General features: G+C 39.9%; 1 protein-coding gene and 1 non-coding gene across 2 annotated transcripts; both read right to left on the bottom strand.

Moving 5' to 3' along the window:
- Positions 1-2283: 2283 nt before the first annotated feature.
- Positions 2284-23972, bottom strand: arhgef17 (Rho guanine nucleotide exchange factor (GEF) 17). Its single transcript, XM_023398725.2, has 23 exons — positions 23898-23972; positions 19528-19710; positions 14686-14802; positions 13722-13814; positions 13424-13600; positions 12832-12882; positions 12476-12585; positions 12130-12215; positions 11610-11728; positions 10991-11198; positions 10654-10727; positions 10442-10525; positions 10233-10336; positions 9874-9980; positions 9674-9793; positions 9288-9555; positions 8975-9061; positions 8715-8782; positions 8135-8283; positions 7820-7994; positions 7374-7469; positions 6845-7027; positions 2284-6668 (listed from the first exon to the last, which is right to left on the bottom strand). Exons 1-23 carry the CDS (start codon positions 23970-23972, stop codon positions 6466-6468), a joined length of 2937 nt encoding a protein of 978 aa, XP_023254493.1. The 3' UTR covers positions 2284-6465.
- Positions 17616-17688, bottom strand: trnam-cau (transfer RNA methionine (anticodon CAU)). Its single transcript has one exon. It is a non-coding gene; the product is annotated as a tRNA-Met (tRNA).
- Positions 23973-24671: the final 699 nt, after the last annotated feature.

Consider the following 24671-nt stretch of genomic DNA (forward strand, 5'->3'; position numbering starts at 1 on the left):
AAAAAAGAAGACATAAACACTGAAGTGGCTCTGTGAGCTCACAGTGCGTCACCGCTGCAAGCTGAAACCCCCGTCACTGTGTATGTATGCGTGTGTGTAAACCCCCTCTGTCGGCTGTTGGCTTTCCTCAGCAGGTGGCTTTGGCTCACAAGCTAACGCTAGTAGCTCATAAGCTATAGATGTTATTGTATGGAGAGTCATCATAATGACCCCATAGGCTATATGGGCGCCCAAAGTGTCGAATAAATAACTTAAAATAGACGAATAAAACATTATAAAAAGATAATAAAATGATATAATACAAAATGGTTGTTCCTTTGGTCTGAATGAGCTGACAGCCAACCAGACACAGTGTTTGCCTCTGTTTCGAAAGTATTACTAGGAAAAGCACAGGTGTTCCTTATAACATTAATCATTACTCTGCTCTGTTTACGTGTCACAGTAAGATGTGACAGTGTAACAGTGAGCCAGCATGCACAATAACAGGAACCTGAAGGTGAAGCAGCTAAAGGGACTTCAGCCATCATTCACTTTAGTATTTGGGCCTGTAATTCTCCTATTGTGGCGGGTCAGAATATCGTCAGTGAAAAAGGCCTGTTGTTATGTACAACTGATTAACTATATGATGACCTACATACAGTTCATCAAACGTGGGCTACATACCAACAAGCCTTTGCAGGTTGCCTCTTGCAACACTCACAGGTCTGAAACATTAAATTTTGACATTGAGAATCGTCCCTCTCATAACCTAAACAGAGGAAGCCAGTTAAATGGATGATTTGTGTAGTCTGTTAATCCATGCATACATTTCAGCAGTATTATTAACTTATTTGCTGAAATTTAACTTTCAATTATTCTTAGGATAACATACTCCTATACCAGGGTCTAGGCTAAGTATGTGTTTGAATCTAAACAGTCACTCCCAGTGTTGCCACATTGGGAAGTTTGTTGAAACTTCCTATTCCAATCATTGTTCTGTCATAGCTGTGTGATAAAAGACTTGCATGATTGGAAAAAAAAACAGGATTAAACCTTCCCCTACTTATGTAGACAGTTTTTTTTTAGAGAAACACTTTAATTCTTATTATCATGGACCTTTGAAGATCATGTGTTTGACACTTGCAGTACTATGCAAGATTAAAAAGTGACATGGCTTTTTCAAATTCAAATAATATTGTTAAATCTGACACCAGTGAATGAAGGAGATTTCCACTGGCCCATGCTCCTTCCTGTGGGATGAACCAGTGAGTCAGTGTCAGTCAGTGACTCACAATATCAACCAGTCACACTATTTAGACACAGACGAATCTCTGTGCTGCTGTCTTTACGGACTCTCTCATTCATCACAGAACCTCACTGATTAGTACATTTGAATACTGTGTGTGAATGGAAGTGGGTTGTAACTTGTGTGTGTGTGTTCATGAGAGGGGAAGGGGTATTGTTTGTTTGTGCGTGTGTGTGTGTGTGTGTCCTGAATAGCCTGCATTCATACTGTTTTCCTCTATACACTGCAGGGCTATTATATCACTGTACACTTCACTGTGGATCAGTGGGTTAAAGTAAAATGAATAGTGGAGTGACACTGACGCGTGCTAGTAAACACCACATTGTAGGTGAGGATGGCGTCATATTAATAATTAATGAAAATCCTGGTCTTCAGCAGACTGCCTTGGCCTTCTTTTAGTATCCATTTTTAGGAGCACCACATGAAAGATCCAAGGTTGTTTCCACTCGATTTTAAGGAAATGAGTGTGCCTACATAAGGTTGTGTCTTACTTTGAGTTCTTGCTACCAGCAGTGACACTAGTTTAAGTTGGCAAAAGGAGGGCTGCAGCAAATGATTATCTCTCTTCTCAGTTAATTAGCTGATTTATTTTTACTTGTTTAATAGTCTATTCATAAAATAGTGGGAAAATACCCATCAAGGTAATCATCTTTGACTTCTTCTCAAAATATTTAAATAAATTGTTAAATAAATAACAATGAATTATAAAAAATTGTTCCTGAGTCATTTTCTTTTGATTGATTAATCCATGATTCTACTAACAGTTTAAGCTCTTACTCCTTTGCTCCCCATAGTCATGGTTTCTTCCACAGTACCTACATGTAAGTACCAGTAGGAACCATGAAGTTTTTTATTAGTACCAGATCCATGCAACAAAATTACACTGTAAATCATGAGCTGTGGTGTAAAGTGTCACCAAACTTAATTTGTTGTATTTTGTAACTTTTAAGTGACCTACACCTCGCCAGCTGAAGAAAGAAGAACAGGTACAAAATGGCACCAGTGAACTGATTTAATTACAAAGAGGAACCCACAGTGACAAAACAAGAACAGCTACTTACAGGAAGAAACTCTTGATAGACTTGATAGACTGTCACCATGACAACCGCAAGATGTCAACCAAAGCCAGAGATAAACAGAGTTATGATCAGGTGGTTGTTTTTCTTCCTGTTGACGTCTGTAACAGGGAAAACGTCAACATCACAAAACTCAATCTTTCAGTCAGCCTGAGCACAAGAGAGGCCATCTTGTCTTCTTCTGGAAAGATCTATGACAGTTATAATTTAAACATGACTGACAGCGCATGCCAGAGGGAGGGGAAAAATACAAACAAAAACAAACCTTACACAAATATATAAAAATATGCCATTAGATTCATATCAACAATTGAGGACCGTGGGTGCACTATTTACAGAAAAAAAGGCAATTTATACCAATATTTACAACAATAAAGACTTTGTTCACATACGGGCACGAGGAGGTTGCTGGAAGTGATGATAGGATGAGTTTGACGTGATGGTGAAAATTGAGCATGAATCTTCTGTTTTCTTGGCACACAACATGCTTCATTCTCTCAATCCTGGTCAAATTAGCATTGAGTTTTACTTCATATCTAATACGCAGTGTGTTTGCGTGTGTGTGTGTGCATGCTTGTATGAAGAGAGTCTAAGCTGATACACATGGGGTCAAAACCTACAATGCAACTGTTGAAAATATGATTATTCAGTCATTTTTACTTATGTGACTACTGAGGAAATGTAAAGTACAAAATATAAATGTAAAGTATATTCTTAAGGCAGATTTTTAAAGAAAATCGAACTTTCTGAATCAGCCGAATTGAAAGTTATTGACTCCAACTATGGCAACACTTTAAGAAAATCATGAACAGAGCCATCACACTAAACAGTTTTCAGCCCAGGTCCAGGACTGGTCATGGAGCTATGACCCTTTTTTGCTGCTCAACTCCATTTTAGAAATGCGCTGGTACCAGCAGAAATAACACAGAGATGTTTCACTGTTCACAGAAAATATACTAACTCCATTCTGCAGAGAGCTCTCCATTGCTCTACGCCCAGCATAGATATACAGCATGGGTAACTTGGCAGCTCTTGGCGCTGAGAACACAAACATGAACTTTGCTGTGAATCATACGGAACATTAAAAACACTTACATTTGCTACCTTGACATTACGTAGACATAGTTTGACATTTTGGGTCATAATCATATTTGTTTTCTTGACAAGAGCAGGGTAAGATACCACTTTCAAGTCTGTAAGGTAAATAAAAAGCTACCACCAGGAGACTGTTAGATTAGCTTAAACAACACTCCAGGAAAGTCATTAGAGTCTGTCAGGAAATAGTAACAGTACAACCCCTCATAAAACTACAGTGTTGTTTTTACATTATGGGTTTTATGATGATTTATGATAATAAATTAGTTTTAAAGGTGTTGGTAGGTGGTTTTCACCTTGCTTTCTCCCCATTTCCAGTAGTTGTATTGAGCTAAGGTAACCATATCCTGGCTGTAGCTAAACAATTATCAAACAAACATGAGTGGTATCAATTGTGTTATCTCTAGACAAGAAACCAAATGAGTGTATTTCCCAAACTCTTCCTTAAAGTTTGCTAAATTTCTCAAACTTTCCTCTGCTGTATTCTTCACATGCTACCACAGGCTAACTGGAATTTTGCCTCAATTGTGGGCAGAAAATCACAAACAAGCTCCTTTTTCCTTATACTACTTATAACAGAGCACTTATGGAGTGTCCACAGACACAGGTCGTTCGACTTTTACACTTTCAGAGGCAGAGAGCTCACTAGATAGTTAGCAGCTATCACAATGACCAGCTAATCCTCTTAACTGTTAGCTCTGCTCACAGTGGGAGAGTTAATCCTATGTGGATGCATTTGGAAGTGGGAAAGCTGAGGTGAAGTGCCCAGATGGCTGGTTAAGGTGCAATGAGGTTTTGTAAGCTTGGAGGGATCAAAGACAATCACTGCTTAGCCCCACAGCCCGAGGCTAGGGTGTGTGTGTGTGTGTGTGCGCGCAAGGACAAGTCAGAGTCATCCTTCTTTTCCACAGACATCTGCTGTGAGTCGAAGGAGAGAGAGTGTGTGTGTGTGTGTGTGTGTGTGTGTGTGTTAGTGTGTAACTGGCTTAACTTTTAGCCCTCTGAAGGCACGTGCTGGTGCTCAGCGTTTGTCCTTCTGACCTACTCTTTCTTATGCACTCTCAACAATCAATACTGAAATCTGTGTTTGTGTGCGTCTGTCCATAGGGGTGTAACAAAACATGCTACAATTCATGTAACAAAAATGCCACAATACGCACCACTGAGCTGAAAAACAACTGAAATATTAAACAGATCTTAACATTTGGCACGCAAACAGGAAATAGAGTGAGTGCGTTCTCTGTCAGTCCAACAGCTGAGTTCAGAAACAATGTGAAAGTTAATTTTGGAATTGATTTGACAGCTGGATGATTTGCAGTCTGGTATGTTTTGTAGTGATGAAAATATTTCCTTCAGACCCTCACTTTTCTGATCCTCTCTCTCTACGTTTATGGAGTCATACCACTCCAAAACAAGAACCCTGTATTGTGCATCAAAGCATGAGTGGACTATATTGTTACACCCCTAGTGTGCATGTACTGTATGTCCGCTGAGGCCAAACTATGCTGGTTTATCTTTTCTGGTAATCAAGCCAGGACTTCCTTGTTCTTCAAAACAAAAAAGAAAAAGTGAAAGCTGCATCTTCTATAAATTAAGTGCTGTAAAAGAAGGCGCTAAAATCAAAACCATAAATACTGTACATAACTATCTTTATCTGCTACCACAGCCTAGCGTCACTTCTGCTATAGAAATCAGCAACAACCAGTCCTGATTTCCCTCCTGACAGAATGCTCAATAAATTGAAATTTCATGGCAAAAGAAATCTCTTCAGATCCCTTAGTGTCAAAACTTTAACACATTCAAGGCTTCACATAGTCATGTTTAGGAGGAATGTGTCCAATGCACCTTTTTCTACCAGTAGTGGGACACTGCTTCAAAATTGAAAAATTAAATAAGAAAAAAAAGATACAATGTGATTATCTGTGGAAAACACACATTTATGTTTTTCACAAATGTCCTCTGATTCAGCGAGTGAAGGTTGTGCATTAATGTATGTGACTGTATGCATGTGATTATAGTCTTGTTAGATACCCTTGCCATATATTGCACTTAAATGATGCTCTCACTCACTCTCCCCTCTACAGGAGAAAAGATTATTTAGGTGGTCTCATATTTATAAGCAATGATCGTGGAGTAGATATTATTACATCCCTACTGGGGCCAGAAAGCCTGCCATCAGGGGTTGTTGTTTAGCCCTGGCCAGTCGGGTTTAAAGAGCAAAATTTGTCGTCCTTTACTCCTTTAGAGGCTCACAGACGTGAAAGACTGAGCCACTGTGCTAAGCTTGAACTCTAATAAACACTAACTCAGAATACCCATCAAAGTACAGTCTGTGTTGGTATGTTTCATTCATAGATATTCATATATTTTGTCATGACATCTTCCTCTGATCTTCAGGAGGCTTTTTGTCTGAAGTTCAGGTTAAGATGACGTGATGATGGAGTAAAGAGCTGATGTCCAAGTCCAAAACAACCCAAAGAAAAATGTCAAAGAACAATTACATGCTTCACTCATGTTGAAGTTCACTTAAATGTCCTCCCGTGCAATGATATTCTGGAGAGTCCAAGTCCTCGTCTGTCTCCTTCCTTCACTTGTTCTCAGTCCGAACATGTGACCACCTGTGAAAGTTTGGAAACGTCATTATTTCATTCTTCTCTGAATTCTGTTTCTGTCAGTCAAGACTTGAGTGTAAAAGCGCATTTCTAGACGATACTTGCAGATGCCGAAAAACGAAATACGCACGCACAGACGCCACTCAGTGAGGAACAACGCACACCATCAGAAACATTAACACAAGAAAACTGGGTTTGAAGTGATCATATTCATTTGTAAGTTCAGGAGGGAGTTGACAGCCATATTATGCACATAGAGACTGTCGGACTGAGCAGAAGACCAAAACAACAACACCAAAAAGTGAGAAGTCCGCTGAGGGAAAAGGACAGGAACTTGTGAGCAGTTCTCAGCTAGAGGGAGGTGGGGGTTGGTTGTTAAAAACTGGGATCAATTGTCTCAGACCCTCCAAAGCAAAAGATGGTTGGTACTGTCGTCCCGTCCGACTGTTTCACTGCTATTGGTCAGTCTGAAATCCTCATAGCCATCACCGCCAGATATTACTAGATGATTTGTTTTTGGAGGGATGTGGGCGGAGGCCCTGCGACGCGCAGAGTCACGCCTTTGGAGGTTCCCATCAACTGTGCTGCCACTCTGGTTGCCTAAGAAAGAGAGAACGGGTTAAAGGTCGAGAAAGGTTCAGCTTTCTGCAGCAAATGTAGAAAAATGCATATGTGTAGACAGGTGCACATTAATAAAGTTTTTAAACACCAGTGCGTAGGCCAGTGATGTATAAATTATTGATTGCAAACAAAATGTCTGAAAAGGCAGTAAAAACCTGTGGAGTCAGTTGTTGGAGGAGGGAAGTTCATGTCAAATCCTTCTGGTAGTTCGATTGATGTCAGGAACCGAACATGGCCCGTGTGTCCGTGAGCCGAGCCCATCGGCATGAGGGGAGATTTCAGTGTTCCAGCCCCAGTTCCTGAGCTCACCGCTGGGATTGCCAATGTAAGAACCACCCCTGTGGATGAACACTGTCTTGAAATATGCTTTGTTTTTGAATCCAAGGAGTAATTTAAAACATTTCCTCAGAACCACGTTATACAGACATCACAGGCAAAATACACTTTTGTTACTAACAAGACAACATTTAAAAGCCTTGTCATTTGCTGTTTTTTAATCAACATTTTCCTGAGCAAAAATAAACACTAAATATTTTTGAATGTGTATAGCATATGAGTTTTTTAATACTGTTTGCACGTGAATGTACCATCAAATCGTTGCCCACGTCTGATTTAACAATGAAATGGATGGATTTATGGATTTGTGGATCTATGGATTTATTAGACTAAGAAGTGTGTTTTTACCTGCACTTGTGCCAATCCACAGCAGATCCTTACAGGCCAGCAACGCTGTGATTCTCAGACAGGCGGCTTTGTGCTGCCTGATGATCGCATCGGCACCTGAATAGAGAAGGAGAATAGGGAGCGTTGGATGGGGCGAAAAGGAGAGTGATGGGATGTGTGAAAGTGAGAGAAAAGGACAGGGTGGTAGGACATTGGAAAGAGAGGTGAAATTTTAAATTTAAGGAGTACTTCCTGCATATGAGCTGACATCTGTAATCAAAATAATACCAACAATTTTTCTGTATAGTTGTCTAATCCTGGGGTTTTCTGTGTGCTCATATACAGTCGATACATATGCTTATCACTGTGCATTTTCTGCCTATACAGAGCTCTACCATGTATATCCGCATGTTTATGTATGCACCTACAACCCCGTATCTGTGCTCATATTCCTCACGTGTATTTACCTGCGAGCATCTTGTGCACTGCAGGCGCCACGTCCACCTCTGTCAGGCTCTCCCAGGTCTGAGCGTGGTACAGTTTGACCTGTGCACTGCCCTGCAACGCCAGCCACACACCCTGACCGTAGGCCACCATACACGTCACACATCGACTGCTGTCAGTGCCCACCTGGAAGCAGTGCTGTGAGGAAGGATGAAAGAGAGAGATGGAAGGAAGAAGTGTTATACTCACTCATCTGTCAGTGTGTGTGTGTACATTTTATTCCACCACAGCTTTTAGGTCAAACTGTGTGTTCATACTACCAATCTACCCGTTCTTACCTCTTGTACCAGTGTAGCTGTGTTGATAATAAGGACTCTGTTCTGTGAGCCACACCAAAGCTTCCCTCCCACAGGAACCATTTTGGTAACAGGACTAGCGGGCATGCCCAAAACTAACGTCTGAGAGGACTGAGGATCCCAGAAACTACCTGCAGAGTGACATTGACATTAAAGGGGATTAAAAAAAGAAAAAAATATAGAGAAAACAAAATAACAGATATTGCTTTTCAAGTTACAACCCACGTTTCACATTAAAAAAAATTACAGCATCTGATCCTTAACAGAGCTGCTGAATTGTCTTTGTAGTTGATGGGGGGTTATAAAGTAACTTCACAACACACCTGATGTGCGGAAATCTTTATTGAGATAGATGATGGTTACAAGACATCTGTCTTTACATGATTATGTCATTATTTTGAACCCCTCACTCCCAATGTGTGCAGACTAGAGAGGATGTAAGATATTGAAGATTTGAACAAAATGTTATGATGAAGTTAAACTAAAAGCACTTTATGTAAAATACAACTGTAGCTGAGTGTTTTTCATACTCTGCCTAATGCCAGTCACGTCCAACACTTACCTGCTTCTCTCTGATAGACAATCACCTCTCCATTGGCCAAGGACACAAACACTTTGTTGTCCAAATACCTGAAGGAGGAAAAAATAAAATAGAAATATTTAATTAGAAATACAACACATTTGAAGCCAGCTGCATAAAATGCCTTCTCATCCATTTTCCCTTCCAATGTCACTCATTCTGCATTTTTAAGTGTCTACTTCAGCTTCATAATGTATTTATGTAATTCAAAGCAACAAAAGTGACCAAAAAGGCAGACTCACAGTATACAGAGGATGGACGCTGAGTGTTGCATCTTCATGCTGTTTTTACGGTTGCGGATGTTGTCCGAGGACTGGTACACATGGATGCTAACAGAAACAGAAGCATGAAGAGTATAGTGTCAACTCTGGTGATGAATTTGCAACAAGCAAGGAAGTTATTTCCACACAGACAAATGTTCATTTGTGAGTGCATATCTTTAGGTTTGATGATATGTTCACTGGAAACTTTTGGTGATTTGGGTTGAAGGTTTGCAAGACTTTTGACTGGGCAAATCAAATGACTTGAGTTTGCATGTGTTGCTATACCACACACCATCCATCCTCTGTGCCCAGCCACACTGAGCTCTGGTAGGCCTCGGGGTCAATGCTGAGCAGGTCCTCCAGACTCGCCCTGGTGAAAGAGCCCCGGGAGGAACGACGCATGGCGCGGCCGTCCATGGGGCTCTCTGTCTGGGCTCGACTTCCTCCACCGACCCCTAACATCCCAGGAGCTCCATAAGAGCTCGCCACTGGGAACTCCTGTTCCTCCTCACTGCTGGTGGTCTCTGTGGCCATGTCCTTGGAGCCTGGACCCTCATCATCTTAAAGAGAAATAAAGAGTGTGAGGGCCTCATAGAGGCTGTGAGGGCGGTGTGTGTGTGTGTGTGTGTGTGTGTGTGTGTGTGTGTGTGTGTGTGCATGATGTTTTTTTTTACTCACTGCCATAGCTGGATGAGATGGTGGAGTGACTGGCCTGACTCTGTAGAGTGGAAGAAGGACTGGGTGAATCCTCGTCATCTGTGTCATCGCTGTCAAACGGTACAAGCTCCGCCCCTGGTCCTGGAAACAGTCAATTAGTTGATCAGTTGACATATGAACTCTTGCTGCTTCTCATGTTGTAAAAACCTATATGGACAAACCTGTAGGCCGCTCTGTCAGCTCAAGAGATGAATGAGAGATAGATATATGGAGCTGCTGACCAGGTGGTCTGGAGGTAGGGGCGGGGTTGGGCTCTGATCCGCGCTCCCTGAGAGTGAAGAGTGGTCGGTTAATGGCTTTTTGAGACTTTGAAAACAGACTTTTGAAACGCTGTGCAGCACATGGGAGGGGAATATGAGAAACAGGTCTAAATTATAACTTCAGTTTGAATCACAAATTCAAACACAAATAACTCAGACCTTTGTTAATTCAAAGTGTACCTGTGTATCTGTGTTGCTGCAAGTGTGTGTGTGTGTGGGTGTGTGTGTGTGTGTGTTTGTGTGTGTGTGTGTCCACTAACCTTCCCTTGAGTCCTGGTACGGCAGCAATGCAGATGATCCTCGCTGAGCAGACAGCGATACAGGCCTCTACTGTGGGCTCATCTTTGATATTCAGCAGACACACCTGCAGAGGAAGCATCATCATCACATCAGACTGTTGCAAAATTCATATAATGTGTTTTCTCCTCCAGAAAACACGGAATAATCCCTTATGCAGAACTGTCCTCACCTGTCCCACGTATCCATCACTGTTACACACCCACACTTCACAGCCGCTGTCGGGACAGCTGTGGCTGGGAGAGGCACATGAAAACTGGAGACAAGCAACAAAATATGAGAGGAGATGACTATTGTGAGGACAGATTTGTCTACATGTGTGAACTTACTTGATTTAAATGACAGACATAAATCATGACAATAGATATTCCATGTTGCTCTCACCTGCATTCCACTACGTGTCTTCATTATAGGAATTGCCTTCAGAAACTCTGGGTCCCACTGGTCCTTATTCATTGCTAAAAAAAAAAAAAAATACAAATAGAAACTTAGCCTGCTTAAATAAAGTAGCTCTATGCCTAATGAATCCTTTTCAGAATCAATAACAATAAAATAATAATTATAGCATTAAAAATGTAATTAATGCAACACATTTTTGTCTAAGGAAATTACTACTCTCTCCACACACACAAACACCACCCTCACAGCCTCTCTCCGTCTTATTTGCAGGCTACAGAATAATCAAAAATATTTTGTCTCATAATAAAGCTTTTTCACTGACCTAGTTTCTTCTTTGCTTCCTCAAACGCCTGTTCGAAGTTGGAGCGAGCGTCAGGTGAGGTAAACTCAAAGACAAAGGTGCTCTCAGCGGAGGCTGTGGTGAACTCCAGCTTTGTGGGCAGGAAGGTCATACTGAAGGCCAAAGACTGTTTCTCTGACAGCTCCCTGTGAACTGACGCCATCAGATCCTTTATCACCTCGTCTAAGGACTGAGAGAAATGGAAATGAATAAGAACAAACAAAAGACGAAAAAAAGAATTACTCAACGATCAGTCTATCCTTGTAGTTCCTGTTGTTGCGCTTGTGCTGTGAGTATCTAGGACTGAATATTTAGATGGACTGGTGTACACAAGGAAGGAGGAGAGGTTAAAAAAAATGACAGTGAACACAGAAAAGAAGATGAGAGTTAGTAAAGGCTTATGAAATGCTGGACTGCTTTATGGTTAACAGGAACATCGTTTGAGAGAACAAAAGACCAAGAAAGAGCAAAAGTCAACAATTTATTCTTGTGCGCAAACAAGGTGACAGGTAGAGGCACCAAAGGAGGAAGATTTAAGACAAAAAACAGTGATGCTCAAACACGTAGATGCTGTTTGCATGTGCGTGTTGGCACACAGTACCTGGTGTGGGAAGCTGAGGGTCTCAGACAGCTTGCTGATCTGACCCAGCGTGCTGAGATCCTCATCTAGTCGACTAATCATCTTCTGAATGCTCTCCTTGTTTGTTGCCTGGGTGGAGCCTGGTGCAGGGAAGAACAAACAGGGAACCATACAACAGTTACATGAAATACTATTTTCAGAGTTTAGCTCAAAAGGGTTTCATTTCCTTTTTATACTGATAAATGAACCAACAGTGAGGTCGAAATGACAAACCAAATTTTCATACAGAAATTTGATAGAGGAGACCTAGAAAAAATATACTGGTGGCTAATTAGTGATGCATATGTGTGCAAAAAGAGTGTATGTCACAAATGTTGTGTTATTGTATTTGGAACTACACACAGTTATTTAACACATGCAGAAAAGGGCCATGTGCAGTAAACTATTAATTCACTTAAAAAAAAAAAACATAAATGACAACATTGCAGTTTCCTGATTGACCCCATGCCATCAGCAGTACGTGATCTCAACACAGTCTTACTTTTCACCACCTCTACGTCTTCTAGAGGAAGTTTCCAAAGGAACTTGTATTTACTGGAAGTATCAATGACACTCGCAGCAGAGTATCTGAGAGGGAGAGAGAGAGCAGCAGAGGAAGAGATGGAAAGAAAGAAAGAAAGAAAGTGATGGAGAAAAAAGGTGAACATCAAGGCAAATTTTGTCATTTGTAAAAAAACATTGTCCTTATATCTTTTGTTGAACACCAGGGGGCACAGTTGGGTTTGGAAGCTGTATTATGACAGCCTCTGTGTGTGTGTGTGTGTGAGTGTGTGTGTGAGTGTGTGTGTGTATGTATGTGTGTGTGTGTGTGTGTGTGTGTTACACACAAGCTCATGGAGCTGCGTCTTAATGAGCCAGACTTCCTCTTGAGAGTGGTGCAGATGATCAGATCACTGAAGAGGAAGAGGGAACGGTCCTTCTTCCCACCCACTGTCTTCTACAGAGAGAAAGAAAAGAGGAATAGCTGTGAATGTTTTGACACGTTATTGATTAATAAAAAAGTTCAGATACATACAATATTATTACATTTACTACTAAATTTGTGGGGAAGGTAGTAAATATGTAGGAGGACAGTTCATAATGCTGTTCTGTTATTTTGACCTATGTTTCATGAAGTGGCATTTTAAAATGATGCCACCACTTTAGGTTACTTTATTACAAACATTTGCTGAGTATTTCTTACCGCCTCCATGACCATTTCCTGTCTCAAGAACTTCCTTTGGGGATTCAGAATCTAACGCAAAGACACAGAGAGAAAGGTCTTTATCATTTAATAGAAAAAAAAACAAACTGTTGCTGTCTCATTCTGTCTCATTCTTTTAAGATGTTGTATAAAACCCGTGAGCACAAGTCAAACATCGGAAAAACAGTTTCTTTGTTCTTGATTGTTTCTTCTGGGACAGATGACTTTAATGAGACCTGCAGAACAATGTAGAGGTTAGAGCTGAAACGGATAGTTAACCAGTCAGTAACCAACTGAAAACGAATTACTAACTGTCTTGATTGATGATCACTTTTTCGGGCAAAAATACCAAAAATGCTCTTGATGCAGCTTCTCAGTTATGAAATTTTCTCCCTTTTCTCATCATATATGATAATGAGCTTAATATTTCTAGATCTAAAATGTCAAACAGACAAAACAAGATATCTGAAAGCATAATGGATGTCAGGAAATCGTGAAATCAGGAAATGCAGCCCTAACAGTTTAAAAGGCAAATATCACCTACAAACATAGATTTATCTTAGTAATACACACTGTATAATAAATATCTCACATGTTCGACTCCCTCTATGTGCGCCTCAATCTCCTGAATGACCCTGGTCTCCCTCTCTGCCTCCTCAGCGGAGCGACGTCCCTTGTTAATCTTCTCAGCCAAGCGCTTGATGTCCCTCTGGGCGTCCAGTAGGAACGCGTGGTCTGGGTGATCTTCTGGGGTGTGCTTGAGCAGGTCCTGCGTGAAAAACAACACTGTGTGTTAATCAAACTTTAAACTAATTTTGTTGTCACTAAACACAGCATAAGGCTACTTTCAGTATATAGAAAGTAGGTAGTTATACTTTGAGATATGTCACCTTAACCAGCAGCTCATATCGAGGAATCCTTTGCACTGGCTTAATCATCAGATCACCCAGAGCCTGCTTCTCCTTGTTCTCACGCATGTTTTGCTGAGGGAGTGAAGGAAGGAAGAAGAAGAGTGTAGATATGAGAGAGTGTCAGAGAGTAACTTGAGATTCACCTAACAAGACGAGCACAAGCAGATCAGTGCTGCACTTCATGTCTCCACCAGATGGCAAAGTGGTTCCACAGTGAAAACCCTACCTGGCACGAAACTCTATGGTTGTAAACTGAGAACAGGATGAGGACATGACAGGTTTTTGTGGTGCCTGATAACATTTTTGTATCTGAGCTCTGAGATACTGGCACACCACAGTGGTTTCACTGGACACATGGCTAAAATATCCACAGGTTTTAAAGATAAATTATCTGGTTGAATTGGTTTAAAGAGATGGTTTCAAGAACAATTATTTGTCTATACTTTCAGATTAGGAAATGGAGTGAAGATAAAAAAAGCTATAAAATTCAGAGTAAGACAGACGTTTCTCAGATTAAATTTGTTACCATTTGATTTTGAAATGAGAGTTTAATGAAAGTTAAACAGTATGTGTTTTCATTTTGATCAATAGTGTAAAATCATTTGACATGTATATAACACACAATTCTTGATTCATAAGGTGGATCCATAACTTTAGTGTGAGAACAATTAAGTGTCTCTCTTTCTAAGACAAAAACTCCAGCTGGAATACCAGCATGGACAAAGAGGGGGGGAAGACAGGAAGCGCGCACATGCATGCACGCACACAGACAGACACGCACGCACGCACACACACACACACACTTAACTTATAGAGATACCAAAGTAAATAGTGGGTACAAACTCTTGGCAAGTCAGCAGACTCTTTCTAGTTTTCCAAACAAACATATAAGAGCAATTGCTCAGACAAAACCAGACATCCTGTGTTTCAGTCCAACACTCACCTCCAGGAACTTGTGAAACGCTGGCTTGGCCTCCTTGGCAATCCTCACAGCATCTTTGGCGTTGAGAAAGTTGTCTATGTATGCTGAATACATATTAGCTAGGGTATCTTTGGAAAACTGGAGAGAGGGGGAAGAAAAGGACATTTAAGTTAAGTTGTGTTTAATTTTGTTAAAATGAGTCTAAAAGCAGACGTTTTTGTTCGCAGAAAAATAAAATAATCCTGGTCAAAACTGGAGCAGTTATGTACTATCTGTGGCTGATATCTCGAACTTGATAGTAAAACTGATGATGGCGTTCATTATGGTAGATATCTCCAGTAAATCAGAATTTTATTCTTTAATAGTGATCTCTGGGAAGTGACCAAACAAGCAATATGATTACATGGCTACCAGAGCGGAAACATTTAGTTGATTGACAGAAAATAATCAGCAAGCATGCCAAACATTTCACCCTGTTTAATATCTTTTTAAATTTAATATATTTGAGTTTTGGACTATTGGTTGGTTGAGAAAAAACAGACATGAACATGTCAACCTTCATAAACAATGATGATTCAATTAATCAAACAAGTCTAATATTCTATTTTCGCGAAAGCTCTGAGGCAGTACAAAGCACACATTCATTTACATTCTACTGTTTTCTTTCCATTCCACACATTTCCACTTAATGGTCGTTTGATTCTTCTTTAAAGAGTAATTTAACACCAAATCCACTTTTTGAGTTAGTAAATTACGTGTGCAGTCACTTTATCAGTCACTATTATCTATTGATCCTGATTTATAGTGTTATTTTCCTTTTTTCCAGAGAAGATTCAGCAATTCTGTACACTTGACTCCAAAAAAAAAGTCTCAAATCTACAGTGTAACCTGGGACTTGCCCCAAAGCCATGCTCATAATGATAATGCTAACATGCTGATGAAATTTTCTGTCCTAGTTTAGCATGTTAGCATGCTAACGGTTGCTAATTAGCAGTAAACACAAATGAAAATGATTGATTATAATAGCTGCAAGATATTCCAAACTTGTTGTAAACAATACTCTATTTTAAAATATGTTACAAGATAATTAACTTCCTACCAACACACCAAAATAACCTGTTTCAGGATAAAGATTTCCCAGGTAAATTGTTGCATTTGCTTAAACAACCAGGAAAAGCAACTACAAACTAATAGCTGTTGAACAAACAATAGAGAGGTATCACTACGTTGCTATTTTGGTACATTTTAGGCTGTGCTCAACAGTTGACATGTAGCACAAACTGTACTTTTTACTGTATAATCATAATAACAACAAAGGTGAGCTGTATTTGGAGAGATCACCAAAGAAACCTTGCTGTAACTGGTTTTCAGTGTGTTTAGGCTGGCACTAGAAAAGATTAGTCTTTCTGTCCATCTCTCTTTTTTCATTTGCTCTCTAAAAAACACATACTAACAGAAACGCACACATGAACACACATGGATGAATCACCCTGTCCTGAGTTCGTTTCACCAATAGAGGGCAGAGAGAGATACTGTCAGAGATGGGGAAAAAAGACAGTAGAGGCACGGACAGACATAAGGCACAGTGTGGCACCTTATTTGACGTCACATATTAACCGGCTTTCTACCCTCTCATGAAATAACCCGACCCTCTTCTGTTCCTCACTGCCTTTCTCTTTCACGTATTTCCCAGTGTCCTCTCTGCTCTCTCCATCCTTCTCAGTCTCACAGAGAAATAAGATCTGTGGATAATGTGAGGATTAGTCCCAGCAGAGGACAGAAATGGCAGAAAGAAGAGGATTTTACACCAGTTATAAAAACTGACACTTAATGTTCTTATGTTCTCAATGTTCTTCTCGCTAAAGATTTTTCTCTCAATATATTTCTCACTGGTGTGCTCTTCAATTAACAAGGTGTCAAAGAAGAATTGTCCACTTGGACTCAAGAACAAACTGATTAGATTTTGGTGGTCGAAGGTCACGTCACAGTGACCTTACAAAACATTTTTTGTGTGAACGACATATGTGAATGAACTGTGTGAATGGTTTGTGAATGAAATATCTCCATAACGCCTTGAGGGAACTTCTTCAAATTTGGTACAAATGTTCACTTGGACTCAAGGACAAACTGCTTAGATTTTGGTTGTCAAACGTCAGGGTTAGTTATATATATCGTTTTCTTGTTTGATGTTTTTATCCATGATTTTATGGTTTTATTTATTTCCTATGTTCTGTTGCCAGCCTTGGTTCATCAGGACGAGAGCATTGTAAATTCCAGGATTTTATGGATAAGTAAAATGAACCTTGAACCTTCAGTGCCCTTCTCAGCCATGATAAATGTTGCTGGACTGTGCTTCACAACACCACACACAATAATGTAAATAAGTCTAGTTCTTAAGTCTGAACTACATTTTATTTTATAAATATATATTAAGAGATTGTCAATAAACAAATCAAATACAAATTATTTTAATTGTGCAGTGTACATCTGCATATCAAAATCACTGAAATATTTTTTTCATAGTCTGGGAGAGGGACTCAATGACGCATATCAATACATTAAAACAGCCATGCAACATATTTTAGATCAAGATTTTATGAATATGTAAATACAAAAAAAAGCTAGTTTATTCCAGGATGCTTGAGGAGCTGAAAGTAGATTACGTATATGTTTTTGGGAGGGAAGGAGGTCATGAAACGATTTATGTTGATAGAGCACTGCATGAGCAGAGAGATAGGATAGTAGGAAGATTTTCTATGCTGAAGTCTAAATCATAAACAAGCACTGAGTCAGTGTTACGAAATACCTCTATTGTAATATTTTCCACAAATGTAGAGAGATTTACTGCTGCTGGTCAGACAAATCTGCTACAGATGCTGGCACAGACACATTTCCCACAAATCATAACAGCGTCTGCCACTATAAACAGTGAAGACCTGAACAAAACACTCTGCCCCGTGTGAGGCTCGAACTCACGACCTTCAGATTATGAGACTGACGCGCTGCCTACTGCGCCAACGAGGCCTGAAACACACTCTCACTACTGCAGCTTTAAGAGCTGCAGCAGCAGAAAGGAAGGGGGGTAGACAGGGAGAGGAGTGGGGGAGGGAGGCTCAGTCTGAGCTGTGTGAAGGATTTGCAACCGCTTCAGCTGAACAGGAAAAACACCCACTACTCTAACCTCCCTACTTCCACTACTTGCATCTCCCATTATAATCTTCTGTATTCTATCCATTTTTAAATTTTCTTATCTTTAAAGGCATACCCTCCCCCAGAAACAAATATCACACAACAGTTTATCTAATATGAAGCCTATATCTCTGGAGGTATAAATTCAAAACATTACGATGTTTAAATTTGTAGTTCTTTGCCTCAGCCTGCTTCATCTACTTCTATTTCACTTTGTGGTTTCTTTCATTTTCCACATTGTCTTTGTGAGAATCAGGAAGAATCTTTCACTCAAGCTGAGAGTGATAACAATAGCATTAGCATAGCAAGAGAGTGAAGGCTTTCCCAGTCAATAAAAAACTAAACCTGTGGCTACATTGCATTTTGGTCAACTGGGGAAAGTGGAAATTGCCATCTGAGCTTCTTTTATATCAACTTTCTGTCTGTGTTTGTTGAAAGTCAGTGTGAAACTGTCAGCCTGGATAAAAACTCTTCTCTCTGTTATTCTCAAGGAACATAACCTGACATTTAGCTCGACACTGGTGCTTTAGAGCAATGTTTTTCAAAGTCTACGTTTAGAGCCAACCTCAGGTCATGGGAAATTTGAAATGGGTCGCCGAGAGGTCAGCGGGAAAACAAAATATTAAACTAGTGTTGCCAACTATAGACCATCTCTTAATAAAACAGCTTCCCTCCAGTCTGCCCTGATGTCTGTAATGCTTTTAAGGACTGTTTATTCATTAGAGCTCTAGTCTACAGCAAAATAGATGATTTTATGTCCTATGTGGAGAGGTACTTTACTGCAGCACCACTGTAGTTCAGAAAAATTCAAGACAAACTTACAGCAATTATACATTTTGGAATTAAACTTTAAAATAAGTACGTGAAAATGTTAAAGGTTTTAATGGTTTGCTGCTGTTTGAAGGATGAGGTGTACGGATCGGTGGACTGAATACCTCTGATAATTAGTTTGTGTTATTTTGCTGAGTGATTCTAGCTACCGCTATAATACTCTCACATTGTAGAATACAAATTTCTCTCTCACACACTCAGGCGTTATTGTTCTCAAGACAGAGGCTGTTCAGAGAAGTTCAGGGGATCGCTGCTCGCTGGTAGAGGTTAAGAATCTCACACTGTCAGTCTACATTCTGCGTACAGGAGCTAACAATGCAAATGTTCTGATTACATTCCTAGAGCACAAAGAGGATATCACCACTAGAGCCTGACAGATACTGGATTTTTGAGGCTGATATTTGACATGACACAATATATATTTATATTCTTTAACATAAATAAATAAACATATCCTTTTTTAATAAAATCCCCTACATTTTGTTATTAAAAGAATTAAAAGCAAGATATGTACTAAGTAGAACATTTTACGAGTGAAATATAAACTTTAGTGGACATACTATGTAATAGAGACGATGTTTGTTAATTATCTCAAATGTCGTGATTTCTCTACTGTAACGTCTTATTACTAGTTGGCCGACATATACCTTGATATATCTTTGATAAGCAAAAATAGCAGCAATTAGCAGTAACTATTTTATTGGTCTGGCTCTAATCAGCAAGTAAACTCTCAGGTCATAATGTGACTTACTGGCACAACCTTGTGTTCTGTACTCAGTGTCTTCTTAGTAATCATGAAGAAGCACAGTCATGTCACTCCAATTTATTGACATTTCTACTCACTGATTGGATGAGGAGGTGTCCAACGGTTTGTCTGTCATGCCATTGGCCGACACAGCCGGCGACCTGCTCCAGGAAGTCCTCGTGGTGCTCCAGGATCTCTGGGATCTGGAAAAACATCTCGTCCACCAGCAGAGGGTCTACTATAGAGCCACCGTCCGGATGTTTGAGAGGACGCATGTAGCCCTGAGGGGACAGAAGCACCAGTTAAATGACTGACCATTTCAAAACATTTAAATATGCATGGGAGTAGCTGCAAATTATTGTGCAACAGTGATGAACCAGCAGCTTGTATGGCTGTTTGAATGTTCTCATCAAACAATACTAACTATTCATTTATACACTCAGGTGAAACAGCACTAATATAAACTGAAGAAATTGCTATACTGGTGGTGATGTTGCACTCAGTTCCTATTGTATGTGTGTGTTAATGTTTTATAACGAGGAGGGAGAAGCAGGGGGTGGTGTGTTTTCTGGGAAAAGAGGAAATGGAGATGGTTGTCCTTTATCCCTCCACAGCTTCTCCTGCACAACAGGGCTACAGAAATGTTACTATTATGAAAAAATGCCTTTAAATAAGTTTTTACTAAGCATTCCTCCTGCTCAGAAACAAATTTTATTGTCTGTTACATTCATTGTCTGTTTGATTATCTAAACAAATACATGTTTCATGTCAGTAACCTCTCAGATTTTCTGCAAATTTTTGGCTGGACTGTAACAGCGGTGCCAGCCCTATAATCTAGAATGTCCCTGACTGACTGACTGAGTGATGATATTTTAACCACTGGTCAGCCGAGTGCCTCGTCACTGAGTTTGAGTTTCTGGTGCAAACAGGTTCTATTACGGGGGTGTTTACAGCCTGCAGTGTCAATTTAGCACACTGTCGCTAGATTTAGAGACTTTTTTTTCCCAAACAAACTGGGGTATAAACCTGATACATGACTGGACCATGTGGCAGGCTTAATGTTATTGGATAGGGCTCTCAGATTGCAGACTATCTGACTGAAGGAATTGGGTGAGGCAAACAATTTCCACTTTGTTATCATTAAGTTTAAGGAAGTTTTAAGTTTTCAGGGCTAGGTTCAGTATAAGGCATTGTGGAACCGCTTATAAGAGACTCAATAGACTTTAATATTACTTTTGAGTTGTGGGCATTTCTGGAAATCAAACAAAAAAAATAGGCTTGCCTCTTAAATTGTAGTCTGATAGCAGACCATGTGACTTTTTAGGATGTCAAGGGAAACCTGTAACCTATTAGCTTTCCATTTACATTCAGCTTTTCTGCATTCACTCTTGAGGGCCGGAGTCTGTCCACTGAACTGTGGAAAAGGATTCAAGTTTTTCTTTCCGAGTTTGAGAGAAGCATTATAGTCATAGATAGAGAGGCAGATACTATTGAAAGAATTAGCAAATGCATCAGGGCATTGTTGGCTGCATAAAAGAGCTTGAGGTTGGAGGTATTGGAGAAAGCTTCACAGAACTTACTGGCAGAATCAGCAGTAAGGACACCTGACAGAACAGTAGCACAAGTCTTATCAGTGGGTGGAGATAAAGGAACATACAAAATGATATGATCTCCAACATAAAAGTCAACATGATTCACATTTATAGGGGGAGAAAAATGAGGACCAGGTCTAAAGTATGGCCTTAAGAATGTGTGGTACCTTTAACAATCTGATTTAAACTGAAAGACTTGATAAAGAAAAGGAAATCATGTGAAAGGGGATTAGAAGAATACATAAATATTAAATAGATATATAAATATTAAAATCACTGAAGACGAGAACTCTACTGTACTATTTGAGTATAATTCATGAATAAAACCATTTAGCTTCAGAAGTCTGTATAAAAGTATGCAGAGCAGAGGAACTGGACCAGTCATTAAAAAACTTAAAACCCAAAAGACACAAAAGAGCACTAAAAAACTTTTTTTTATGCATCACATTCTGACCCGAAGGCTGGGGTGGGATGAAAATTAGAAAAGCTATCAGGGGTAGCCTCAGGGGCAGTATCATTTGGAGTGAGCCAAGTCTCAATAGCCATAAAAAGTCAAGGCAATTACAAGTTATAAAATCACTGCAAGTGAAGGACTGAACATCTAACAGACCACATTTTAGAGAAACAGTTGATAGAAAAAGGAGTTGGGGAGGGGACAAACAGTGAATATAGTGTAGTGAGCTGACCACCCTTACCCTGGAGGATTGAAGCATAAGAACTGAATCTCGACTATCCAGATAACAGAGATATAACGTGGAAGCGAGCAGGGGGAGCCGTCATATGAGACAGTGGGTGGAACAACCAGGATTGTAACATGAGTATGAATTACTGTGGTGGTGGACCGATAGGAGGAGCAAGAGTATGGACCAGAGCCCGTGTTGATTACAAGCTCATGTACTGTGGGCGAAGAAGAGTTTGGGATTGTACTGGTTGATGAAAGTCGCATAGCTGGGTTAATAAGAGTGATGTATATTGGCAGACGACGTGTGAGAACTCAGTCGATTTGGATGTAAACCGTCCCTATTAAAAAGTGAAGCTTGATCCCAGAACGGATTATAATTGTCAATAAAGCCAGTGTTCTGTCCCCTGCAGTGAAGCTGCAGCCAGGAATGGAGCTGATGGAGTTTGATGAAACACCCCACTCCCACATCTTTCCCACTAAGTTCAGGGATCTTAGAAAGTCTGATGAAATCTTGCTTGATCACTTCAGATTGCTGCCGTGGAATGTGTCGATGTATGTGTATGAGAATCTTTTTAACATCTGAGGATTGTGACAGGCAGGGCGTTTGAACATTAAATCCGAGACTGTAGCACCTGCGGCAGAGCCCCCTGAATCAAGCCGGAGATATCGTAGAAGTCAGGAATCCCTGATCGCTCTGATTTGGAACTACAACTCAGAGTCTGATGTGAACTTGGAATTTACCAACTTGGCTGCACATATTCATTCTTAAACCTGCATTAAATTATTGTTTGGCCATGTAACAAGCTGTAAACACTACACTAATATTGCCTTACATGTGACAAAAGCATTTACAAACTGTTTTCTATTTGCAAATCTAACAGTTGGGGATTACCATTAGCATTAGCATCTATTTGGAGTCATGTTTCTGTCCACCTATATTAACTCTCTTTTAGCTTTTTAGCTAGTTTCGGTCCACACAAACTCCAGAGGGAAATATCTGTTTTTTTAGCTGCTACATGCTACATTATGTTCAGCAGCTATTTGCCAACTTTGTCTGTCTGCTGTTAATTGCTGAAAAGAGCTGAAAGAAGTCAGAGAAGAGTTGGGTGTTAAGTCTCTGTGGGTTTATCACTATGAGCGAACCCTTTCACATTACTCTTTTTTATTTGATGCATTATTATTATAAAAACATAGATTAGAACAGTTCATATTAATTCTTTATGTCAAGACCAGGTATCTGCTCCGACCTCAGCTGACCATATATATTGTTATTGCTATTATCATAAATTAATATACTGTAGTTATATAGAAACCTTCCATCCGACACTCTCCTTCAGGGATCTGCACTTTCACTGCAGTCACCGTGGTAACACTTATTTTTCCTGTGTCGCCATGGGAACACAGTCCAGGATTATTCACTTTGTGGCCACACACACATACGTATACACAGAAACAGACGCATAGGCAGATACTCAGCAAATTCAGTGTGCATGTGGGATGTGCACGCACAGACACAAACAAACATACATTTTATAGTAATGCATGCACGTACGCACACACACACACGTAAGAACACACACACACACACACACACACACATCAGCATTTAGATTGACCTCTTTCACGCATTTGCATATCTTATACTGTGGTTTGTTATATACAGTATCTTAAACACACACACAATGTTCACCCACACAAAGCAATTGGTGACAGGTTACATAACAATGTAGGGTGATCACAGGTAAAGATGGTGAGGAGTGTGTGCGTGTATGAGTGTGTGTGTGTGTGTATGTGCGTCTAAGATTTGGGGTAAAGGTTAGTTAGCTATTGGAACAGAGATGGGTGAAGGATATAGAAAAGCGTTTGTGTGTGTCTGTGTGTGTGGGTAGATAATGCTGATGACAGTGAGATGTGGTGGAGTTAGCAGATTAGCCTGACAGGATGAATGACAATAAGTGGATTACATAACACCTTTGTTACCTACATTTGTTACTCATGCGCTCAGCAATCTGTGAATCCAAAATGGTGCGTTTGTTTTTGTGTTTATTTGCTTTTATATGTATTAGTTTGTATTTGTGTTGGGCCCACGGCTCAATAACAATTTATAAGACCAGAGAAGTAAGAAGAAGTAGAAGTATTTGTAGTGTGTCCGCTTACCTGAGTGTGTGTAGCTGTGCTTGTGTGTGTGTGTTACCTGAATAAGAGTGCGGAGTGACTCCACATATGACTGCTCTGTGTCCAAGAGGGTCATCATCACATGTTTCCTCATGTCCTGTGAAGACAGAGGAGGAAGAAGATCAGCCAAATATTTTACACTGTGACTTGTTATACATCTAAAAACAACATCCTACTATGGATACACTAAGTTTTGGCCTATTACTTTGACTTGATGCAATGCAAATATCAATTATAAATGAAAAATATGAATGAGTCTTAATATGGACCCACAGTCATTTGCATATCACATAAATGCAATGTGTTCTGGACCAGAGACCTTTGCTATATGCACTTCCTGTCTGTGTCTTCACTGTAAAAATGATCCAATATTGGTGAAAACAAGAGCAAGACCATAATTAATGTTCCCATTTGGATCTCACTGCAAAAACTTTACTAAAGTGTGGAAACTCTTTTTTGTTACAAAAAACAAACAAACACAGAAATGAGAGAAACTTCATCTGAAGAAAAAGCTTCAAATATGGACATGAACCCTTTAGAAAACCTATATAGTTTTTATACTGTTTATCAAGCAACTCCCAGTTCCCAGTCCCAGTTTTAGACCCTGTTCCCAAGGTAGTGGACTCATCAAACACACTCCTCTAAACTTTAATACCATGCTTACAAATTTATTCAGACTGCAAGCATGCAGTGGTTGGTCGTAGTACTCGCAGTGAGACGTATGATGTATAAGCAATTAGGAGAAACATTATAAAAACTTAACTTCATCTGCTCATTTTTTCCTCACTGATAT

This window comes from Seriola lalandi, unplaced genomic scaffold, assembly GCF_002814215.2.
Source record: "Seriola lalandi dorsalis isolate HSWRI2012SDOR001 ecotype SW California unplaced genomic scaffold, Sedor1 jcf7180002049771, whole genome shotgun sequence".
NCBI classification, from domain to species: domain Eukaryota; kingdom Metazoa; phylum Chordata; class Actinopteri; order Carangiformes; family Carangidae; genus Seriola; species Seriola lalandi.

What these genes read in the sequence shown, in the direction of transcription:
- arhgef17 (XM_023398725.2), bottom strand. Translation starts at nt 23,972, where the DNA reads ATGAGGAAACATGTGATGATGACCCTCTTGGACACAGAGCAGTCATAT. An exon ending in ACATAGAGGGAGTCGAACAT is followed by an intron (nt 12,883 to 13,423) that starts GTGAGATATTTA and finishes TCTTTGCGTTAG; the next exon opens with ATTCTGAATCCCCAAAGGAA. An exon ending in GTGGATTGGCACAAGTGCAG is followed by an intron (nt 7,028 to 7,373) that starts GTAAAAACACAC and finishes GTTCATCCACAG; the next exon opens with GGGTGGTTCTTACATTGGCA.